The sequence below is a fragment of the Protopterus annectens genome, chromosome 1.part1, assembly GCF_019279795.1.
Source record: "Protopterus annectens isolate FY-2018-M chromosome 1.part1, PAN1.0, whole genome shotgun sequence".
Lineage (NCBI taxonomy): Eukaryota > Metazoa > Chordata > Ceratodontiformes > Protopteridae > Protopterus > Protopterus annectens.
Window position 1 is genome coordinate 1,396,097,228 of NC_056726.1, and position 22,587 is coordinate 1,396,119,814.

At 41.9% G+C, this 22,587-nt stretch overlaps 1 protein-coding gene across 1 annotated transcript in view; it reads right to left on the reverse strand.

The window, feature by feature from the left end:
- GREB1 (growth regulating estrogen receptor binding 1) overlaps positions 1-22,587 on the reverse strand; it is a 3,935,532-nt gene that overhangs the window by 357,895 nt on the left and 3,555,050 nt on the right. The window contains exon 28 of the mRNA XM_044082225.1: positions 8,280-8,448. Within this exon, the coding sequence (XP_043938160.1) occupies positions 8,280-8,448 (169 nt within the window). The remainder of the gene's footprint in view (positions 1-8,279; positions 8,449-22,587) is intronic.

The following is a 22,587-nucleotide window of genomic DNA, read 5'->3' on the forward strand; positions in this document are numbered from 1 at the left end:
GTACTTAGACACTGACCTGAGGAAAGATAGAATCCATGGGAAACTCTTATCTAAGATTTACAGGAAAAGACCTACTCAAATGCCTTCTTGCATTATACCACCTCACACTCATTCCATCCGAAACTGTCAGTTATTAAAAGCCAACTTGTAAGAGCAGCAAGGATGGTTTCAGTAGAGGAAGAATTTGTGGAAGAATGTTCAATATTGAGGGGTATGTTCCTCAGGAGGGGTTACCCTGATTCACTGATTCAGGAGTTAACTGAAGCAGTATAATCTAAAAGAAATAGAGGTTTTTATAAACCACTAATGAGTAGTAATAGAGTGCACAGTGACACACAGGTTGAGTTAAACCAAAGTGATGGCAAAACCAATGAAGTTTGCCACACTATGAACACTAACAAGTTCTCATTGAGTTCCATCATAACTTTTAGTATAGATGCATTAGACATCAAAAACATTCTAAACAAAAATTGGAACTTGTTGAAGGGTGACCAAGACCTGCTAAACAAGTTAGGAGAGCGTCTCTTAGTGGTTTTTAGGAGGGGGTGCAACCTGAAGAATTTGTTGGAAAACAGCAACACTTGTTCAGTGAGACTTCCAGGCATGTGTAAGTGTGAAATATGTAGGTTTTGCAAATACATGGATATAAGCCAAAGACTTACTATACGAAATGTAAGATACTTTACAACTAAAAAATGTAACTGTAATTCTAGGATGATTGTGTACCTAGCCAAATGTCAATCTTGCCCAGCTTTCCACGTTGGCAAGACCGACTGTAAGTTGAAAGAATGAACTGTGAACACATTTATAGCATGAACAGAGGCAAACTTGAAAATACCTTAGCTAGGCACACATCTTCTAATCAAACACATACTTTTAAATTCAGGGCCATTGACCAAGCTACTCTGGACATCAGGGGTGGACCCAGTTCTTTATTATTAGAAAAACTTGATGTGGCAGATTTATTTAACTGCTTGTTGCTACCCAGGATTAAACAAGATGTGTTCTATTTTATGTCTTTTAAAACTGAAGAGTTTGTTAAGATAAAGGGTATGTATTTCCCTACATAAACATAAAAAACAGAGTGAAGGTAACACTTTAGCTTGTTATAGAGCTACCACAATAATTTTGTTGTTGCACTGCTATGTATTTTGAATGTATTTTGAATTTTTTATTACTTCTAGTTGAAGTAATAATTTTAAATGTTTTCAAGCACACAGAAGGTTAAATTTTTGGAGGGAAGTGTGTAGTCATTACCCTATATTGATCATGTGACTTTTTTGAAGTTGTATTTAAGTAGGGATGTTTTTAGACATTTTTATCTGAAGTAGTCCTGGTTACTAATCAGATGAAAAGCTCTTCTTCTTGTTCTTTCGGCTGCTCCCGTTAGGGTCGCCACAGCAGGTCAACTGTTTCCATTTCTTCCTGTCCTCTGCATCTTGCTCTGTCACACCAACCATCTGCATGTCCTCTCTCACCACATCCATAAACCTTATCTTAGGCCTTCCTCTTTTCCTGTTACCTGGCAGCTTCATCCTTATCATCTTTTTCCAGATATACTCTGCATCCCTCCTCAGCATATGTCCAAACAAATGTAATCTTGCCTCTCTGGCTTTGTCTCCAAACCTTCCAAGCTGGGCTGGCCCTCTAATATACTTATTCCTAATCCTGTCCATCCTTGTCACACCCAGTGCAAATCTTAACATCTTCAGCTCTGCCACGTCAAGCTCTGACTCTTGCCTTTTTGTCAATGCCACTGTCTCCAACCCATATAACATAGATGGTCTCACTACCCTCTTGTAGACCTTCCCTTTCACTTTTAATGGTACTCGTCTGTCACAAATCACTCCTGACACTCTTCTCCACCCACTCCATCCTGCCTGTACTCTCTTCTTCACCTCTCTTCCATCCTCACCATTACTCTGAACTGTTGATCCCAAGTACTTAAACTCATCCATCTTCGCCACCTCTACTCCCTGCATCCTCACCATTCCTCTATCCTCCCTCTCATTCACACACATATATTCTGTCTGAGTCCTGCTGACCTTCATTCCTCTTCTCTCTAGAGCATATCTCCACCTCTCCAGGGTCTCCTCCACCTGTTCCCTACTCTCACTACAGATCACAATGTCATCTGCAAACATCATAGTCCACGGGGACTCCTGTCTGAGCTTGTCTGTCAACCTGTCCATCACCATTGCAAATAAGAAAGGGTTCAGAGCTGATCCTTGATGTAATCCCACCTCCAACTTAAATGCATCCATCACTCCCACTGCAGACCTCACCGCTCTCACACTACTCTTGTACATATCCTGTACCACTCTTACATACTTCTCTGACACTCCCGACTTCCTCATACAATACCACAACTCCTCTCTAGGCACCCTGTCATATGCTTTCTCTAAATCCACAAAGACACAATGAAACTCCTTCTGACCTTTTCTGTACTTCTCAATCAACACTCTCAGAGCAAACATCGCATCTGTAGTGCTCTTTCCTGGCATGAAGCCATACTGCTGATCACTAATCATCACCTCCCTTCTTAACCTAGCTTCCACTACTCTTTCCCATAACTTCCTGCTGTAACTGATCAGTTTAATCCCCCTGTAGTTACTACAGCTCTACACATCACCCTTATTCTTAAAAATCGGTACCAAAACACTTTTTCTCCATTCCTCAGGCATCCTCTCACTTTCCAAGATTTCATTAAACAATCTAGTTAAAAACTCCACTGCCATTTCACCTAAACACCTCCATGCTTCCACAGGTATGTCATCTGGACCAACAGCCTTTCCGTTCTTCATCCTCTTCGTAGCTGTCCTTACTTCCTCCTTGCTAATCCACTGCACTTCATGATTCACTATCCGCACATCATCCAACCTTCTCTCCCTCTCATTCTCTTCATTCATCAACCCCTCAAAGTACTCTTTCCATCTGCTCAACACACTTTCCTCACTTGTGAGTATGTTTCCCTCATTATCCTTTATCACCCTTACCTGCTGCACATCTTTACTAGCTCAGTTCCTCTGTCTAGCCAATACAAGTCCTCTTCTCCCTCCTTAATGTCTAACCTTTTATACACCTCTTCATACGCCTTATCCTTAGCCTTCGCCACCTCTCTCTTTGCCAAGCACCTCATCTCCTTATACTCTTGTCTACTTTCTTCATCTCTTTGACAATCCCACTTCTTCTTCGCCAACCTCTTTCTCTGTATACTCTCCTGTACTTCTTCATTCCACGACCAGGTCTCCTTGTCCTCCTTCCTCTTTCCAGATGTCACACCAAGCACCTTTCTAACCATCTCTCTTACTGGCTCTGCTGTAGTTACCCAGCTATTTGGTAACTCTTCACTGCCACCCAGTGCCTGTCTTAACTCTTCCCTGAACATCACCTCACAATTACCCTTTTTCAATTTCCACCATTTGATCCTTGGTGCTGCCCTCACAACTCATCCTCCTCTTCTTGATCACCAATGTCATCTTACAAACCACCATCCTATGCTGCCTAACTACACTTTTCCCTGCCACCACTTTACAGTCTCTAATCTCCTTTAGACTGGCCCTTCTGCATAAGATATAATCCACCTGTGTGCATCTTCCTCCACTCTTGTATTCCACCCTATGTCCTCCCTCTTGTTAAAATACGTATTCATCACAGCCATGTCCATCCTTTTCGCAAAATCCACTACCATCTGACCTTCTGCATTCCTTTGCTTAACACCATACCTACCCATCACTTCCTCATCCCCTCTGTTCCCTTCACCAACATGCCCATTGAAATCTACTCCAATCACCAATCTCTCACCCTTGGGTACAGTCATCACCACTACTTCATCCAACTCACTCCAAAATTTTTCTTTCTCATCCATCAAACACACAACTTGTGGAGCATATGCACTAACAACATTCATCATTGCACCATCAATTTCCACCTTCATAAACATCACTCTATCCAACACTCTTTTCACCCCCAAAAACACTCTTAGCATACTGTTCCTTCAGGATAATGCCTATGCCTTTTGTCCTCCCGTCCACACCATGATAAAACTATTTGAAACCACCTCAGATGCACCTAGCCTTGCTCCACTTCCATCTGGTCTCTTGCACACACAATATACCAACCTTCCTTCGGTCCATCATATCAGCTAGCTCTCTCCCTATACCAGTCATACTACCAACATTCAAAGTTTCGACCCTCACTATCACAGTCCTAGCCTTTACCTGCCTTCGGGCATGCCTTCCCCCTCTTCTCCTCCTTCAGCCAAAAGTAGCCCAATTTCCACCAGCTCCCTGTTGGCCAACAGTACTGGTGGTGGTCATTGTTAACCCGGGCCTCAACCAATCCGGTATGTATTTCTGTACTGTTGTCTGCATGTATGATTTGGCAAAATCGGACGAAAAGCACTTTATTGAATAAATCCTGTGTGGACTACTCCTTCTTTGGTTGCCTGTGTTACTTTCTTTGGTTTGTTTGTTTACTTTTTTGGTAAGAAAAGTTATAAAGGAATGACGTAAGAGATGTTTGGAAAGCAGAATCATGGGACTCCAGTGCAGTAAGATTCCAAAGGATGGCAGGCTGATAAACACGTGATCTAATGACAGAAGTTTTAAGCCACACTTTTGGAAATGCTATGCTCTGCATATTGGCAGAGTAAACAGCACAGATCAGCTGTTGAGAGTATTAAAAGCCTTTTAAGGTACAATGGACCAAAATCATGTAGAGTTAAAAATACTAATGCAGAAACAATAAAAATTACATGAAATTGTATTGCCATAAATGCAGATACTACAGAATGGGAGTACATATAGATAACAAGGTGTACCAGTACATAAATGTGCAGCACAATTCTGTACTAAGTACAGATGAACAAGCTTAGTGACAGGGAACCTAGAGTAAACAGAGATGTCCCAGGAGATATTCCTCAAATGGTAATAAAGGATCTAACAGTGGTTAATGCCTGCAGCCAAAAGTATTGCTTTATCATCAAGAAGTTGTGCACTCCTGAACATTTATCAATTCTCTCAATGATGCAAAAAATGCGCAATGGAGTCCATGAAGTTAGTGTGAAATATGCTAACCTTCAACTGCTTATGTTTCATCAAAGAGAACTTGGTCCAGATTTTCCAACAGGGAACTGATGACTGTCATATACTCCTGAGGGAAGTAGAATTAAATCTTTTATCATCTGCATTATTGTTATGCAGACCTCTCCATCTAATCACATCTTATGGCGGCACAAATCTATTATCATCTGCAATGCTTTAATAATGCTGAACTCTCCATCTAATTGCATCTTACAAAAGTAACTTATACAAAATGGACCCCACTAGTAATTTACCAATAGGGGCCGGGGGTGTTAAATACAGACACTACTCTGGAATAGTCCTGAGAGGTAAGATAACAACCATTCTGATAATGTGGAAGAAACACCACTATAAATCAGGTCCTTCATTTATCCTATGATAACCTGTAAAACTTCAAAATTCAAGCTGTCTGGATATAGGTTCATAGGTAGGTACTAGGCTATTGGCCCAAGGGCCTACGTAAGCCTAGCCAGCAAGGTTCCATAGCTTACGCCACCCAAGAAAGTTATTTTCCTGTGCCACTGTCCAGCAGAGACACAGAAGTGATCCCTGGGATGTATTTCCTATTTCCCATCCACTCATCCAGATTTTTCTTGAAGAGTGCTAATGAAGAACTTTGCTTGACATAGGTGGGTAACTTGTTCCAGAGTATAGGAAGTCTCTGGGACAGGAATCTATCCCTCCAGCATATCCTGTTTATTGTAGTGACAAGGTTTAGGTCCCTTGAGCGTGTAGCTCGGAGGGATTTCTTTAGGTGTAGCATGTCCAACAGCTCTGGGTTTGACATAGCTTTATATGTTAGGCAGAGATCACCTCAGAGTAGGCGATATGCTACCGAGTAAAGCTGGAGTTTTTTGAGGTGGTCAGTGTAGGGAATTTGTTTGAGGCCAGTAATCCTCTTTGTGAGGTACTTCTGTGGCCTTTCCAGCTGCAGCAGATGTCTTGTGAGGTACATTCCAAAAGGGTGTTGTACTCTACAATGGGTCTAATGAGTGATGAGTAGAGGGGAACAATGACCTCTTTTTTCCTGGATGAGAACCCTTTTATGATGAGGTGTGCCACGTAGAAGGATTTCCTGACTACTGTGGTGATGTGACTATCAAAGGAGAGACTACTGTCCACCTGGCTCCCAAGGTCTCTTATCATGATTTCGGCGTAAAATATAAATATACTCATGAAATTTGGCAAACTGGCTGCAGAATTTGTACTTTTTTGTTATAATCTGTTCTGCATTTGAAATCTGTTTGTGCTGTCTTTTACTATGCATACTCTGAAAAAGCAGGAGTCATGATAACAAGAATGCTGAAATGCATAACTTGAATGACAGACTGAAAGACAGATAAGTGATGCCACCACTTTACAAAACACTGCTAAGACATCAAATGGATTACTTTGTCCAAGTTTATGAGACCACAAAGACAGCCAGACAGACTCTAAGATACGAGGATTGTCAGAGGACTGAGAAATTGTGCTATGGGAGGTTATAACGTCTGGACTATAGCCCTCTAAAACCAGGATGAAACTAGATCTTATGATACTGATACCCAAAATTGCTGATGGGATTTGTGAGGGAATACAGCTGTGGCAAAGGACAAGGAAGAGTGGGAACAACAATCAACTGGAAGGGAGCAGTCTGCATATAAGGAAGTAATTCTGTATGTAGAAGGTGGTAAATAACTGGGAAAGAATAATACAATACATGGTACACAACCAATCCATCTAATAATTCAAGAAGGTCTGAGGCAAATGGAAAGGCAGGGGCAGATGCAAGATGCTAGCTGCAGTAACCACATACACTAGACAGAAAAAGTCATCTTCTGCTGATAATGTGTATAAAGCTTCCTTTATAAAACATTTTTAAATGACTAAAGAGCAATCCAGCAATCTCACTTAGCCAACAAAACAACTCCCTGAAATACCACATATCACAAGAATGAAACAATGTTTTTGCAGTAGGGCAAATGTACTAACTCACAGCTGTACAACCAAGGTCAAGGGTTAGGGTTAGGGTTAGGCTTAGGGGTTAGGGTTTGGGTTAGGGTTAGGGTTAGGGGTTAGGGGTTAGGGTTAAATGCCTAAATGGCTAAACACACTACATGGAGCCTTTAACACTAAGGAATCAGGATTGAGGACTTAAGCACTGACTAAACACATATCAGGCACTTGTATGGAAACAGTACCATAGAAAGAAGAAAAAGCACAAGAATTTTGCCCCACTAAATCTTACAAACGACGGTATCATTTGTGGAAATCCAGCTCAAACACAAACTATTATTTGAATGTGCATTATTTCCAATTTAAGATCCCAATAATGTTTTTTTTCTTTTTTTGTGTATCATTACTAATTTAAGATGCCAGTAATACTTTGGGTGTATCATTTCTAATTTGAAATGCCAATAATGTTTTTTTGTGTATCATTTATAATTTAAGATGCCAATAATACTTTTTTCAGGTATGAAACATACGCCACTGTGAGTCGTATCAATTTTCATACATCAAGGCATGCAAAGCTATTACAATGAATCATAATGCCACCTCATACACGGCAGCATATCAAAATGGATGCTTAAGCATTTCCATTTTCATTTCAGTGCTCTTTATATGGCTTTACTTTTTTTTCCTCCTTATGGCTTTGTCAGGTTTTCTAAATAATGTATAATCTTATTTTAAAGCTCTGGGTACAAAAATGTAGCATTTTGCAAAGCGGTCCTACGGGATTTCATATTACCAGTGCAGATAGTCAGTTGTCTTCCCTTCTTCTTGAATTTTACTATCCAGAATGTAAATCTACAGCTGGACAACATTTGGGTACCACAATTCAAAACCTACATAAGTACATGTCATACTTAGACTCTCTACACCCTCATTCAATTTACACACATAAAACTTTATTTTCTTAACCATAGGCACATGAAGAGACTTGCATGTTCCTGAACCTTTAAGTTGGTACTTCTGCAGACATCTCTACTGAATGAGGTACCTACCTGCTAAATGGTAGCACTGGCAAATGCACTAATTATAACCACACCAAACAAGTGAATGAACAGTAGACTTACCCTCCCTATAATTGTGGCATGCACTATTTATTGCAAACTTGCACTCTTGCTGAATGCATAAACCTGTGCTAAATACATATGACTAATATGTTAAACTGTTGGGGAACAGAAGATACTAATTCTCTTTACAAAAATTCACCTTTTTCCATTTGTGTTGAAATCCAAGACATTCCACATGACACATGAATCATCAACAATGGCTATAAATGGCCAGATATCTTGTGGTTTTATCCCAAGCTCTTCTTGACGGTTGCGTTCCAGTTCCAGGTTGTGGTACGAGAGTTCTTTAATCAGAAAATGAGCAGCACCTACAGTGAAAAAGTCACAGTAGTAAGTAGGAAGTGGGAGCACTGAGACAAATATCATAAGTATTTAGGTATGAAGATGGCCTTTAAGTAATTATACTTTATTATTAAACGTAAATTCTCGAACGGCATTACATCGAACTCATACGTTGATAATATCAAAGCCTCGGAACATCGAATTCTTACCCAGCGAAAGAATTCGGTGGGCTGTTCCGTGGCTTCGCTATTTCCTATACTGTGGTGCGATCTCAGAGTTGGTATATTTAAGTAGGAGGGGTGTGGGAGGGGAGGGGCGAACCACACATTAGACATAGGTTTTTGGTGTGCTTGTGTTGTGTGGGAAAAAAATTTGCTGTTCTGAGCTTTCGATGATATCACATTTCGAACTTCTAAGTTCAAGTTTATGGTGTTCGATATTTTGAAGTTCGATAATGTGATATAGACCCGCCTAACATAAAATATCTGCCCCCTGGAGGTAGGTGTAGATGCACTTTTGTAACAATATTGCACCACCACAAATATGCCTCTTCTGCAAGCTTTCCTGCCATTTTATTTAGTAAATACTGGATAACATTCTGAGTAGGTACATATTTGTCAATATACGGTGGACTGTAACAGATGCACTGAGGCTGAGAAGATATTAACTAGTATACAGAACACTTGGGGATACAATCTGTGTTGTAATATAACTGGTGATTAACAGCAATAAAATGCAGCATAGCTAGAACAGCCCCCCAAACTCATCTTTACTCTTGTTTCACCACTACTTTAGTAATAGTCTAGCATTAGTCAACCTATCTGGGTAATTTCAAAGCATTCGCTTCAAATTTTTCTTATTTTTGTATCGAAACAAGGGTCTATCACCATACCTACCAACCTTTCAGTGCAAGAAATCTGGACAAAGGCCCAAAAATAGGGACAGATTTTAAATATTGCTCCTACAAACTTAGAAAGTTACTAGAATAACAGGTTTTACATTGTTATGTATTTTCTGAAGGATATGAAATCTGATACTCAAATGTCTGTCATTATTTAGTAATATTTAGTGAATCAATCCTCAATGATTTGCTAGAAAACCACAAATTTTATGAGTAACAGACCAAAAAATAAGAGACAAAATCTGAACATTCTGTGAAAATCTGGACAGTTGAGAGGTATGTGAGGTATCACTCAGCAGAACTTTCTATGGCATGATAATAACAGTGTTATAAAGCTAAGAGAAGACTGTACACAAAGTACAGACTAAGCAGCTAATGTCAAACTGGAACATAAAAGTACAGTTTTGAACCTACCATAAATGTAGATGTTCGAGTGTATACCCTGCTGCAGTCATCACACTTGGGTTATCCTGCCGTCAGGCGGTCCCGCAGTCGGTCCGAATTCCAAAGTCTTGGTCCGGCGTCGGTTGCTGTCGCTTCTCCCCTGACGTCAGAGCACCAGGGGTATATCAGAGGCATCCAACGCCATTTTCTTCAGTTTTTCTTGCCCCAGATGTCAGGTGCCCCTAATAGATAGGCAAAAAGTATATATATATATATATATATATATATATATATATATATACATATACATACATATAGCTATATTGAAAAATAAAACAAAACCCTTAGGCACAAGCAAATACACCACAGAGGTAGTATAGAATAGAGTGGTAGACATAAGTTCAGCTAGTTCAGAGGGGATGGAGGGAGGGTAACCTGGACTGCAGCAGGGTATACACTAGAACATCTACATTTATGGTAGGTACAAAACTGTACTATGTTCATCGTGTTACCCTGCTGCAGTCATCACACTTGGGTAGAATCCCAAAGCTAAGGATGGGAGGTGGAGTCAAACAGGGTTAGAGGAGGCTAGAAGGCCCTGCAAAACTGCAGAGGCGAAGCCAGCTCTAGTCTTAGAGTAAAGTGGTAAGTGGTAATGTTTGGTGAAGGTGTGTACTGAACTCCAAGTTGCAGCTTCCAGAATATCCTTGGTTGACACCCCCCTGACGAAGGCTGTAGATGTAGCTGCTGCCCTGGTAGAGTGGGGCCTTATGGTAGCAGGAACTGGTTTTCGATGGTGGGTGTATCAAAAACGTATGCAATGTTCTATCCATTTGGAAATGGTCTGTTTTGAGATAGCCTTTCCTTGTGATGCTGTAGCATAGGATACAAAAAGGTGGTCAGATTTTCTGAAAACCTTAGTTTTATCCAAGTAGTAACGTAGCTGCCTGTGAATGTCCAAGGAATGCAGGAGTCTTTCTCCTTTGTTCTGTGGATTTGGAAAGAAGGTGGGTAAATGGATAGTTTGATTTAGAGCCACAATGGATACCACCTTAGGCATAAAGGAGGGGTTACAACCAAGAAAGCAGAAACCACGAAGGAATAAATGCTCCTGTGATATAAAAGACAAGTCCAAATAACTGCAAAGCACATACACAGGAGCAAAAACAGCAGCCAAATCCAATATTGTCAAAACGCCAACAAATAATCCAAAGCGTAGTTATAACAAGAGGCAAAGTTTTATTCCACAAGTAAGCGCTTTCACCATAAGACTTCTTCAGACTTTAAAACCATCTAAAAAGCAGTCATTTAAATAATAGTAAAACTCATGCCACAGGTTATTTCAAACACATGCTATGTAGCAGCAATTGAATATTTAAAGCAACATACATATTCATACAATAAAAGTGTATTAAAAACATTAATACCATAAAAATATATATATTGTGAGTAAATATTTACAGCCCCTTCCTCGATTTAGGTCTAAATAACCTTCCTCTCCGAAGAAATGGTTGCAAGTAAACTTTATCATTTAGACATGGTAGTCTATCTGCTCTACAGGGGATAATCCATCGTAACTCACACTCTTCAGTATAATTATCTAAATCACCTCCTGTGATACTGGGGGTGATAGTTTGCATAACAAAAAACTTAAAACAATGCAATTCACCTAATTGCTTATAATGCTTAGCTAAGGCATTGTGTTCAGTGCCAACTCTTATATGGTAAATACGTTCTCTGATACGTTCGCGTAATTGCCTATTGGTTTTACCAATATAAAAAGCTGTACATGCCATGCACTTAGCTAGGTAAACAACATTGGTACTCCTACAATTGGTTTGAGTACTAAAATGGAATTCATATCCAGAAACAGGTTGCTTGAAAATACAGCCTGTGTCAATATATTGACATTGATTGCAAGTGTTACAGGGTCTTGTATTAAAACTAGGTGTAATACAACTAGCATTAGTCAACCTATCTGGGTAATTTCAAAGCATTCGCTTCAAATTTTTCTTATTTTTGTATCGAAACAAGGGTCTATCACCCACTACAACACTGATGTCATCATTTAACAATGGGGTATCCCAATGTTTCGTAATTGCATCTCTAATGACACCCACATCGCTTGTATAAAACATAGGTATTTTCAAACTATTTGTTCTCTTCATCTGTTGGGTATGAACGCCATCACTACGACCCGAAAAGTACGGTCGTGCCCTTGTTGTTCTTAGTTCAGTCACTAGGGTCGCTGCCTTCTCTAAATCTCCTTTATTATAACATCTCTCAGTGAACCTGTTCTAAAGCTCTAACACCTCTTGTTCATAACCTTCAATTGTTGGATTTAACCTAGATGCCCTCATCATCTGTCCTTTTACTACGTTATCAAAAACATACCTAGGGTGCATACTATGTCTATGAAGTAAGGTGTTCCTATGACATGCTTTCCTATGTACGGAAGTATTCAATAACCCATTTTCTAATCTCATAACATTCACATCCAAAAATAAATGTTGGATGTAGAATAGCAAAGACTAAACTTAAGGAAGTCATTGGTATTATTAATTATGGAAACACCTTACTTCACAGACATAGTATGCACCCTAAGTATGTTTTTGATAACGTAGTAAAAGGACAGATGATGAGGGCATCTAGGTTAAATCCATCAACCATACTTTTTAAAACCTAGTTTTAATACAAGACCCTGTAACACTAGCAATCAATGTCAATATATTGACACAGGCTGTATTTTCAAGCAACCTGTTTCTGGATATGAATTCCATTTTAGTACTCAAACCAATTGTAGGAGTACCAACGTTGTTTACCTAGCTAAGTGCATGGCATGTACAGCTTTTTATATTGGTAAAACCAAAAGGCAATTACGCGAACGTATCAGAGAACATATTTACCATATAAGAGTTGGCACTGAACACAATGCCTTAGCTAAGCATTATAAGCAATTAGGTGAATTGCATTGTTTTAAGTTTTTTGTTATGCAAACTATCATCCCCAGTATCAGAGGAGGTGATATAGATAATTATACTGAAGAGTGTGAGTTACGATGGATTATCCACTGTAGAGCGGATAGACTACCAGGTCTAAATGATAAAGTTTACTTGCAACCATTTCTTCGGAGAAGAAGGTTATTTAGACCTAAATCGAGGAAGGGGCTGTAAATATTTACTGACAATATATATATTTTTATGGTATTAATGTTTTTAATACACTTTTATTGTATGAATATGTATATTGCTTTAAATATTCAATTGCTGCTACATAGCATGTGTTTGAAATAACCTATGGCATGAGTTTTACTATTATTTAAATGACTGCTTTTTAGATGGTTTTAAAGTCTGAAGAAGCCTTATGGTGAAAGCGCTTACTTGTGGAATAAAACTTTGCCTCTTGTTATAACTACGCTTTGGATTATTTGTTGGCGTTTTCACAATATTGGATTTGGCTGCTGTTTTTGCTCCTGTGTATGTTTTGTGCTTTGCATTTATAAAGGAGGGGTTAGTTCGTAGAGAAACTCTGTCTTGATGAAAAATGAGGAAAGGCTCTACTGCCATTAGTGCCTGAAGCTCCAAAACTCTTCTAGTTGAAGTGATTGCTAACAGCAGGGCAGTCTTCCATGATATGAACTTTAAGTTAGCTGAGAAGGCTGGCTCAAAAGGAGGTAGCGTGAGTTTTTCCAGAACAAAGTTGAGGTCCCAAGTAGGTGTTGGTGCTCTCCTGGGAGGCCTAATGTTTTTGACCCCTCTGAGAAACTGCCTTAGGAGTGGATGTGAAAATAAGGGAGGATCCGTGTTGTATTGAGCAGAAATAGCTGAGGTGTGGATTTTAATAGATGACAAAGAAAGCCCTTTGTGTAACATTTCAGTTAGATATTGCAGAATCTGAGGTATGTCGGGCTGAGGGGTATTTTGGCCTTTAGCTTGGTTCCAGACGCAAAACCTTTTCCATTTGTCTGAGTAGGCTTTCCTGGTGCTGGGCCTCCTGGTCACCAGAATAACTTCCATAACAGCTTGTGAGAGAGGAGCTGGCTGGTTGCTTAGGTGATTTGCCATGCAGCCAAGTTTAAGGTTTTGAGCTGGCTGTGTAGAATCTGATTGTCTTGCTGTGTGAGCAGGTGGGTAATTTGTGGCAGGATCCATGGTGGGCCCTGGGCCATATTCCTTAATAGTGGGTACCAGTGCTGGCGTGGCCAGTCTGGGGCAATGAGTAACATTCGGGGTCTCTCCATCCTGACTTTCAGTAGCACCTTTGTGAGAAGGGGTAGTGGGGGAAAGGCATATACTGTTAGCATTTTCCAACTGAATGAGAGTGCGTCCACTTTCCAAGCTTGATGGTGAAAAGTCCTTGTGCAAAACTTTGTTAGCTGATAGTTTTGAGGGCTGGCAAACAGGTCTATGTCTGGGAGCCCCGATTTTTGAGCTATCATTGCGAATACTTGTGGATCCAGTTTCTACTCGTGGGGATCCATGATGTTTCTGCTTAGGTCATCTGCCAATGTGTTCTTTTTTCCTGGCAGGAATTGAGCCTGTAATTGAACTTGGTAAGCCAGTGCTGTGTTCCACAAGGTCATTGCTTGCCTGCATAGAGGGTAGGAGTGTGTACCCCCTTGTTTGTTTATGTACCACATTACTGTGGTGTTGTCTGTCCTTATGATAAGCTGTCCTGGATGTAAGAGGTCCTTGAAGGCTGTCAGAGCATTCTGTACATCTGGCATTTCTTTTTGATTGATGTGCAGATTCCTTTGATCTGCTGTCCATATGCCTTGAACGCATCGTCCTGCCATGTGTGCCCCCCAGGCATAGTCTGATGCATCTGTTGTCATAGTTTTCCTGGCTGGGGGTAGGGTGAAAGGCTGACCCTTGTTGAGGTGACATGCCTGTGACCACCATAGAAACTCCTGTTGAAGGCAGGGAATAAGAGTTATCATTGTTTCCAAGCTGTGGCTCTGTTGAGTCCATACGCTTTTTAGGTACCATTGTAATTTCCTCATATGCAGTTTTGCAAATGGTATTAGTAGTATGCAAGATGCCATGAAGCCTAAGGCCTGCAGAATTTTTCTTGCAGGGAGTTGGGTCTTTGCTGCCATTGTTCTGAAGTATTGAGTTAATTGTAGTTGTTTGTCTGGCATCAGATAAGCCATCTAGGCCATTGTATTCAAGCTGGCACCCAGGAATGTCATATTTTGTGAGGGCACTAGTTTTGATTTCTTTTCGTTTACTATGTACCCTAGGCAACTTAGAAGATGTTTTACAAAAGCCAAGTGTTGTAAGAGAATGTCCTTGCTTTCTGCTTGGATGAGACAGTCATCCAGGTATGGGTATATCTCTTTGTCTGCAGTATGCAACTACTGGTGCCAGGCATTTTGTGAAGACCCTGGGCGCAGTAGATAAGCCAAAGGGCAGAGCAGAGAATTAGTAATGGGTTGAACCTGTAATTTGTTTGTGTTGCATTGAGCAATATCTACCTGGAAGTTGACTATTTTCTCAGTTGTGCATGTGGTATTTTCAGTTAAGGCTTGTTAAAAACCTGCATAGCCAGTGATAGGTGGGGGAAGTTTCCTTCATTGTTATTCAGTTTCTGTCTTATACAAGTGGTACAGTGAATTATCTTCTGTTTAAACTGTGAGCTTTGGCCGGTTAAGACCTGCATGAATGCATAAGTGTAGCTAAGTAACTTTTATCTGCACTTTTTAAAGTAATTTGTTTGTGTTGCATTGAGCAATATCTACCTGGAAGTTGACTGTTTTTTCAGTAGGTCCCCACCCACCCTCCCTGTTTTTGTGTTGGTGTTAATCTTGGTGGCTTTGAAACTGCCTGCCCCTCTTGTAATTTTGCACTTGGATACTCCTCCTGGGCCCATCTCATTTGCTCACTCAAAAAAAAAAAAATATATTTTATCTGCTTTTACTGTATTTGTGTTTCTTCCTACTTTATTTTGCTTTTGCGTCATCTTAAAAGTACTCAATTGTATTTATTACTGCTTGGTGTAACTCACTCTAAGCCTTTTAGTTTAAGCACTTGGGCTCAGACCACTTGTTTTACATTAGGAAGGTTTGTGGCCTGCACTGTGGTGGCAGGACAGGTAGCTTACATCCTTCCAAGTTGGGAACTGCTGATTGAGGGCTCAGTGTCTGTTATTCTAAAAGTGTATTAGTTCTGGTTTAAGCACTTGGGCTTCAGGCCAGTTATTTTACATTAAGAAGGTTCGTGGTCTGCACTCTTGTGGGAGGAGAGGCTGGACTCTGCCCTTCTCAACTGGGAATTTCTGGTTAAAGGCTTATAGTGCCTGCATATCTGAACTGTTTCTTACTGGAAATGGTACACCTTGTTTGCTATAGCATAGACTAGATTCAGGCCTGCTGAATCTAGCTTTGTTTGTATGCTTGTTTGCTTGTTATTTCCCTGAAATGCTAATTCCACCTAAAATGCGGCTTTTCAGCGCTTCTGTGGATCCCTAGTGACATCTGCATTGCTTACTGTACTTATTTCCTTGTTTCACTTGAAAGAAAGCTACTGTTTGTCATTTTTGCATTTAAGTTACCTGTAACAGATTGCATTTAAGTTACCTGTCACTTGCTCACTAAAGCAATTATATAAGTCAGCACTAAAAAATTAAAAGCACTACACCCTCACAAACTCCCCTTGAGTACCTTGTTCCCCATTGGCCCTTTTTTTTCAATTATAATGGAATTCCCAATACTATTCTAGCATGCCCAAAGGTCAGTTGTCAATCTCCTCTCCGGTCTAGCTGGTGAATCTGGGAATCTTGAGGCAATGTTACAACTGCCTCATGTACACAGACAACCCTCTCCTCCTCCCAACAAATTCCAACACATGTGAGAGATGCAACCATATAGCCAAACTGGTGGCTAAGTTCTCTCAACTCAGGCGAAACCTGTCAGGAGGAGAAGGAAACCACACTCACTACAATTCCAGTCTCACATAGACCTACCACGACAGCAAACCAAACACATAAACACACAAAAACATAATCAGAGGCTCTAAATAAAAATCTGCCTAAGCAGCAGAGACCTCCAAAGCAGACACCCAAGCAACCGCTACCCCAAAACAAAACATGTGCAACACATCGCTCACGAAGCCAGTGTGCCGAACAGTCACAGCCCTTAAGGCTAAACAACAAACCTGATACACTTGTAATAGGTGACTCTGTCGTCAGGCACACTGACGTCCCGCTCACCAGGCTGAACAAGGAGAAGGTCACGGTGAGCTGCCTGTTGGGCGCTAGGATCCGTCACATAACACAAGCACTCAGGTCACTCCAAGGCAAGTACAAATATGACTCAGTCATTGTCCATGCTGGTGTGAATGACCTGAGATGTACCTCCCTGGACTACATGAAAAGAGACGTAGAGGAGCTCTCTGAGCATGTGGCTCAGGCCAGTATGACCCTGACCTTGAGTAGCATCTTACCCTCACCAAGAATGATGCCACAATATGAAGACAAGATGATCAATTTCAACAATTGGCTTAAGTATTGGTGTCATTCAAAGAGGATCCAATGCCTGTCAGCCTGGGATGACATGCTCGACAAGCCACGATGCTTCGCTAGGGACGGCTTGCACCTGTCACCCCTGGGCTTTCGGATATTGGCAAAGGCTCTTGCTACCCCCATAGTGCCTTTTTTAGAGAAGGCTCAAAAGACAAACCCACCTTCATAGGTATCACAAGGGATAAGAAACTAAGAGTAATGCTACTCAACGCCAGAAGTCTAAACCTCAAGATGCATGCACTCAAAACTCTCCTTAGCATGGAGAACATCGATATCTGTGCAGTAACAGAAACCTGGTTCAAGGCTCCCGAGAGCACCCCAGCACTACCAGGTTATACCTCATACCATGCTTTTCGGCCCCAAAACTTGGACCTAACCAGAAAAGGAGGGAGAGTATCAATATTCGTCAAAGATACCCACACCTCCAGGTTGGTGGCACAGCACGAAGCATCAGAGACTATCCATGTGCAACTAACAGTGGGTAAAACTGCCTTCCAGTTTATAGCCTGCTACAGACCACCCTCCCAAACCCAGGAACCCCACTCGGCCTTCCTGAGAACACTGGAAAATATGAAGGTCTCTCCAAACACCATTATATTGGGCGACTTCAACTACCTAAACATAGACTGGGAGCATTACTCTAGCTCCAACACCCTAGCTCAAAGGTTCCTAGAATTTATAAACTCAAATGCTATGGAACAACTTGCTACCACTCCCACAACAGGGGAAAACATACTGGACCTGATCATCACCAACATGGAGACTCTATGCTCCAGACCAGAAGTGTATCCCTCACAGGTAAGATCAGACCATAAACTAATCTCACTGGATATTCACATCCCGACCCCACCCCCTGCCCAGAAAACCACAGTGAAAAACTTCTCTAAAGCAAATTTCACACTCCTCAAAACCAAGGTGGAATCCTTCAAAGTCCACGGGCCTGTGGAAAATATGGCCCAGACCGCAGAATCCTTTATAAACGCATTCTATGAACACCTTCAGGAATGCATGGATCATGCAATCCCAAATAAAACCAAGAACCAATCCTCCAAAGGCAGACGTCCTGTCTGGTGGACCCCAGCCATAAACAAACTATACAATAGAAGGAGGAAGCTACTACATGATAGAGCAAAATCCCAAAAAGGGAAGGCATCTCTGATCAGAGTTAGCAAAAAACTACGGGCACTCATAAAATCGTCTAAGGCCAGCTTCGAGAGAAAAATTGCACAGGACACTAAGGATAATCACAAGGCTTTCTTTAGTTATGTTAGGAACCTGGGTGGGAATTCCCAGATATGCTCAGAATTAGTCCAAAATGACAAAAAATACACCGAACCCATAGACATTGCCAACATCCTAGCTGACAGGTTCAGCGCAAACTTCTCCCCCCCCTCCCCAACAAAAGGGCAAATATCTATCCCAGCAGAGTGCTGCCCCACTGACATCTCAGATGCTCAGGTAAGAGCCGCCCTCTCCAAAGCAAAAAACACAGCATCAATGGGACCAGACGGTGTCCCTTTGCTGCGTCCTACATGAACTCCAAGAAGAGCTAAACCCAAACATAAAACTACTGTTCAATCTCAGCCTTACCACAGGATATGTACCCAAAGAGTGGCATACAGCAACAGTGGTCCCTCTCCACAAAGGTGGTGCCTCAATGGATCCTGGAAACTATCGCCCTATAAGCCTGACTAGCTTGGTCTGCAAATCTATGGAAAGGATCATCATGGACCTCATAAAAAAGATATTGGGGACCTACAGACACTGGATCCTACCCAGTTCGGCTTTGTTAAGGGCAGATCCTGCCTCTTAAACCTGGTCGATTTCTTTGAAACAGTCACCAAGGCCACTGACGAGGGGAAGGTGGTCCACACAGCCTACCTGGACCTCGCAAAAGCCTTCGATACAATACCCCACTCGGGCATTATAGATAAGCTCACCAGCTTAAATATAAACCCCTATGTCACTAGATGGGTTGCAAACTGGCTCAAGGACAGAACCCACATGGTTAGAATTGCTGGAGCCATGTCAGACTCCAAGCCAGTTACAAGTGGCGTCCCACAAGGCTCAGTCCTGGGACCTCTCCTGTTCGGTATATATTTCTCGGAGGTACAGGCAAACACGGAAGGCCTGTGGCTGACCAGTTTCGCAGATGACTGCAAACTGGGCGCTATAATCGACTCTCCAGCCAACACAAGCATCCTCCAAAAGGGCCTCATAGAAACAGACAACTGGTGCCAGAGCCATGGCCTCAAGCTAAACGCCAAAAAGTGTGTAGTCATCCCCTTTGGCAAAAACAAAGTGCCCACAAATGACCACATAGGTGGTAATCCATTAAGTATGGAAGAAGTAATTAGGGACCTGGGGACCCAAGTTGATAGCAATCTCTCATTTGACAACCACATGGCCAAAGTGGTTAGAAAAACATTTTATATAGCCCACCTAATCATGAAGGGATTCACATCTAGATCAGGAGGTCATCGTGCCTCTTTACTCATCCCTCATTAGGCCCATAATTGAGTACAATGCCCCTTTTGGGATGTACCTTACCAGACACCTGCAGCAACTGGAAAGACCCCAAAAGTACCTCACCAAGAGGATCAAAGGGCTCAAACAGATGCCATATGCTGCCCGGTTAAAGAAACTCCAGCTCTACTCAGTGGCATACCGCCTGCTCAGAGGTGATCTGTGCCTGACGATAAAGCCATGTCCAACCCGGAATTAATGGACATGCTGCACCTCAGAAAATCCAAATCCCATCAAGCTACGCGCTCGAGAGACTTGAACCTCAGCACTGAAATAAATAGGACATGCTGGAGGGACAGATTCATATCCCAGAGGCTCCCTTCACTCTGGAATAAAATCCCAGTCCAGGTTAGGCAGAGTCCCTCATTGACTCTCTTCAAGAGGAATCTTGATGAGTGGATGGGAGATCGTAGGTTTACCCCGGGTATCACTTCTGTGTCACTGTTAGACAGAGGCACAGTATACTAACCTCGAAAAAGTGCATAGCAAAATTAATTTTAAAATGGGTGGCAAAAGCCAAACACACTCTGGCTAGGCTTATAAATGCCCTAGGGCAGATAGCCTAGTATGAACCTATGAACCTATGAAATGGAGGTATCTTCTGCAATTTTGTCTGATAGGGACATGCAAGTATGCCTCCTTGAGGTCCAACGTTACTAGCCAAGCTTTCTTGCCCAACATGGGAAGAAGCTGCTGTAGTGTTAGCATCTTGAATTTGGGTACTTGCAAGAAGGTGTTTAAAATTGAAAGGTCCAGAATGGGTCTCCAAGCATTGCCCTTTCTGGGGACTAGAAAGAGCCTTGAGTAAAATCCTTGGCCTTGCTCCTGTGTAGGTACCAGTTGAATGGCTCTCATATCCATGAGAGCTGTAATTTGTTTTTGTGCCTCTGCCCATCGATTTTGTAGCAGGTTTGGCATTCCTTTTATCCTTGGCAAGGTGTGGAAATGGAATCTGTATCCATGTGAGATAATGTCTAGCACCCATTTGTCCTTTGTGACGATGTGCCAGTTGTCTGCAAAAAGTGCTAATTTTCCTCCCAAGGGAGCTGCCAAGATAGTTTTGCTTGGCAGTTTGAGGTTGAAGTCATTGTGTTTGCCTTCTAGTGGCTTGGGACCTGTCTTCTCCTCCCTTCTGTGTTGTAGTGCCCCATTGGCGAGGTTTGTAAGGGATTTGTGCTTTCCTCTGCCCCTTGGGCACCTATATTTACTCCTCTGTGGTCTGTCAGAAGCGGGAAAGGACAAATTTTTTGTTGGCCAATTTCTGCTGAAGCGTGGGGACTGTACCTGTAAGAAATCTTCGACCGTCTGCATAGATTTGCCTTATCCTCCATTTTCTTTAAAAGCTCCTCTGCTTTAACCCCAAATAAGACATCCTGCTGTAAGGGTGCATCCAGTAACTTTGCTTTAACATGATCAGGCAGAGATTGTTCCTTTAACCAAGCATGCCTATGTATAACAGACCCAGTAACAGCTGCTCTAGAGGAAGCTTCCAAGGCATCAAAACCACATTGTAAAGTATGTTTGCCCACCTGTTCAGCTGCATTGAACAGATCTTGTATTTCCTTGAATTCAGACTGTTGAGGGTGCGTGCCCATCTTTTGTTTTATTTGAGACATTAGGAATTGCTGGTATTTAAGCATGTGAAATTGACAGTTTAGTGCTCTCATAGCTAGAGTAGTTGAGGTGTAAACCTTCTTCCCCCACCTATCTAGTGCTCTGGAGTCCCTTTCTGAGGGTACAGGATTTTTAGCCATAGAAGCCTTAGCCCCTTTGGGACCCTGGGAGATTGTCTCTGGATCAGCAGCAGGACTTTTGTAAAGGAATTTGTGTGAGTCAGGCACTCTATAGTATCTATCTGGTTTGGCTGGAGCAGGAGGCAGAGAATCTGGATTTAAACTAGATTCTAAGAAGACATCATCCACAATGTCCAAAACTGGGGGGATAGCAAGTGGTCTGTCCTGGGGGAGTAAAAGAAACTCTTGGAGCCTTTTCTTTGAGTCGGAGTAGTCCTGACCTTCCCAGTGGAAATGTTCCCTCATGGTGTGCAAGGTTTCCCCAAAGGAATAGTCTTCAGGGGAGAAGCTGAGGGAATGGAGTCTTCAGCATCAGAATCTTCATAAGGAGGAAAGGAGTAATCCTGTTCCTCAGAGGAGCCTGAGGAAACAGACACTTGATCAGAGGAGGCATAATCCTCCTCTTGTCTAGGCCTTTTGTCGGGGGGGGGGTTGGGAACCCCTGATCAAAGAAATCAAATCTTCAGCCATTTTAAGCATCTGTTTCTTAGGCATAGGGCCTTGACCTGGAGACTGAAGTGTAGGCTTTTTAGGTTTTAGAGGAATCTTAAGCTTGGCATAAGATTTTATGGTGAGGGTTGTCGGTCTGAAAACACCTTCAGAAACCGAAGGTGTTTCTACAGCACCGGCTTCCCCTACTACAATGTCGTCGGTAGGGCCTAAGGAAAATGGCTGCGTCAGCCTACAACTCTCTGCTGGGGGATCCGAAGCGGTCTGGGGATCCAATTCAGCGGTAGCCAGGGGCTGCGTAGGCACCTCACTGAAAACCGGAGAACCGGTGACTGGCCCATCCAAGGCCTCGGAGTCTGGCTTGGATCTAGGCTGCCTGTCTTTATCCTTGCATTTTTTATGCACGCCAGTAGTCGGTTGCTCCGACAGCATAGTGTAATTAAATTTTCTACTGAAGTAGTGTCGTGCGAAATCAAAGCGTCGCTTTATAGTTCGCTTATTGAACCTAGCACAAAACCGACAACCAGTGACTCCGTGGTCTGGGCCTAGGCAAGGTATACAAAAAGAATGAAAGTCCTTATGAGGTATTT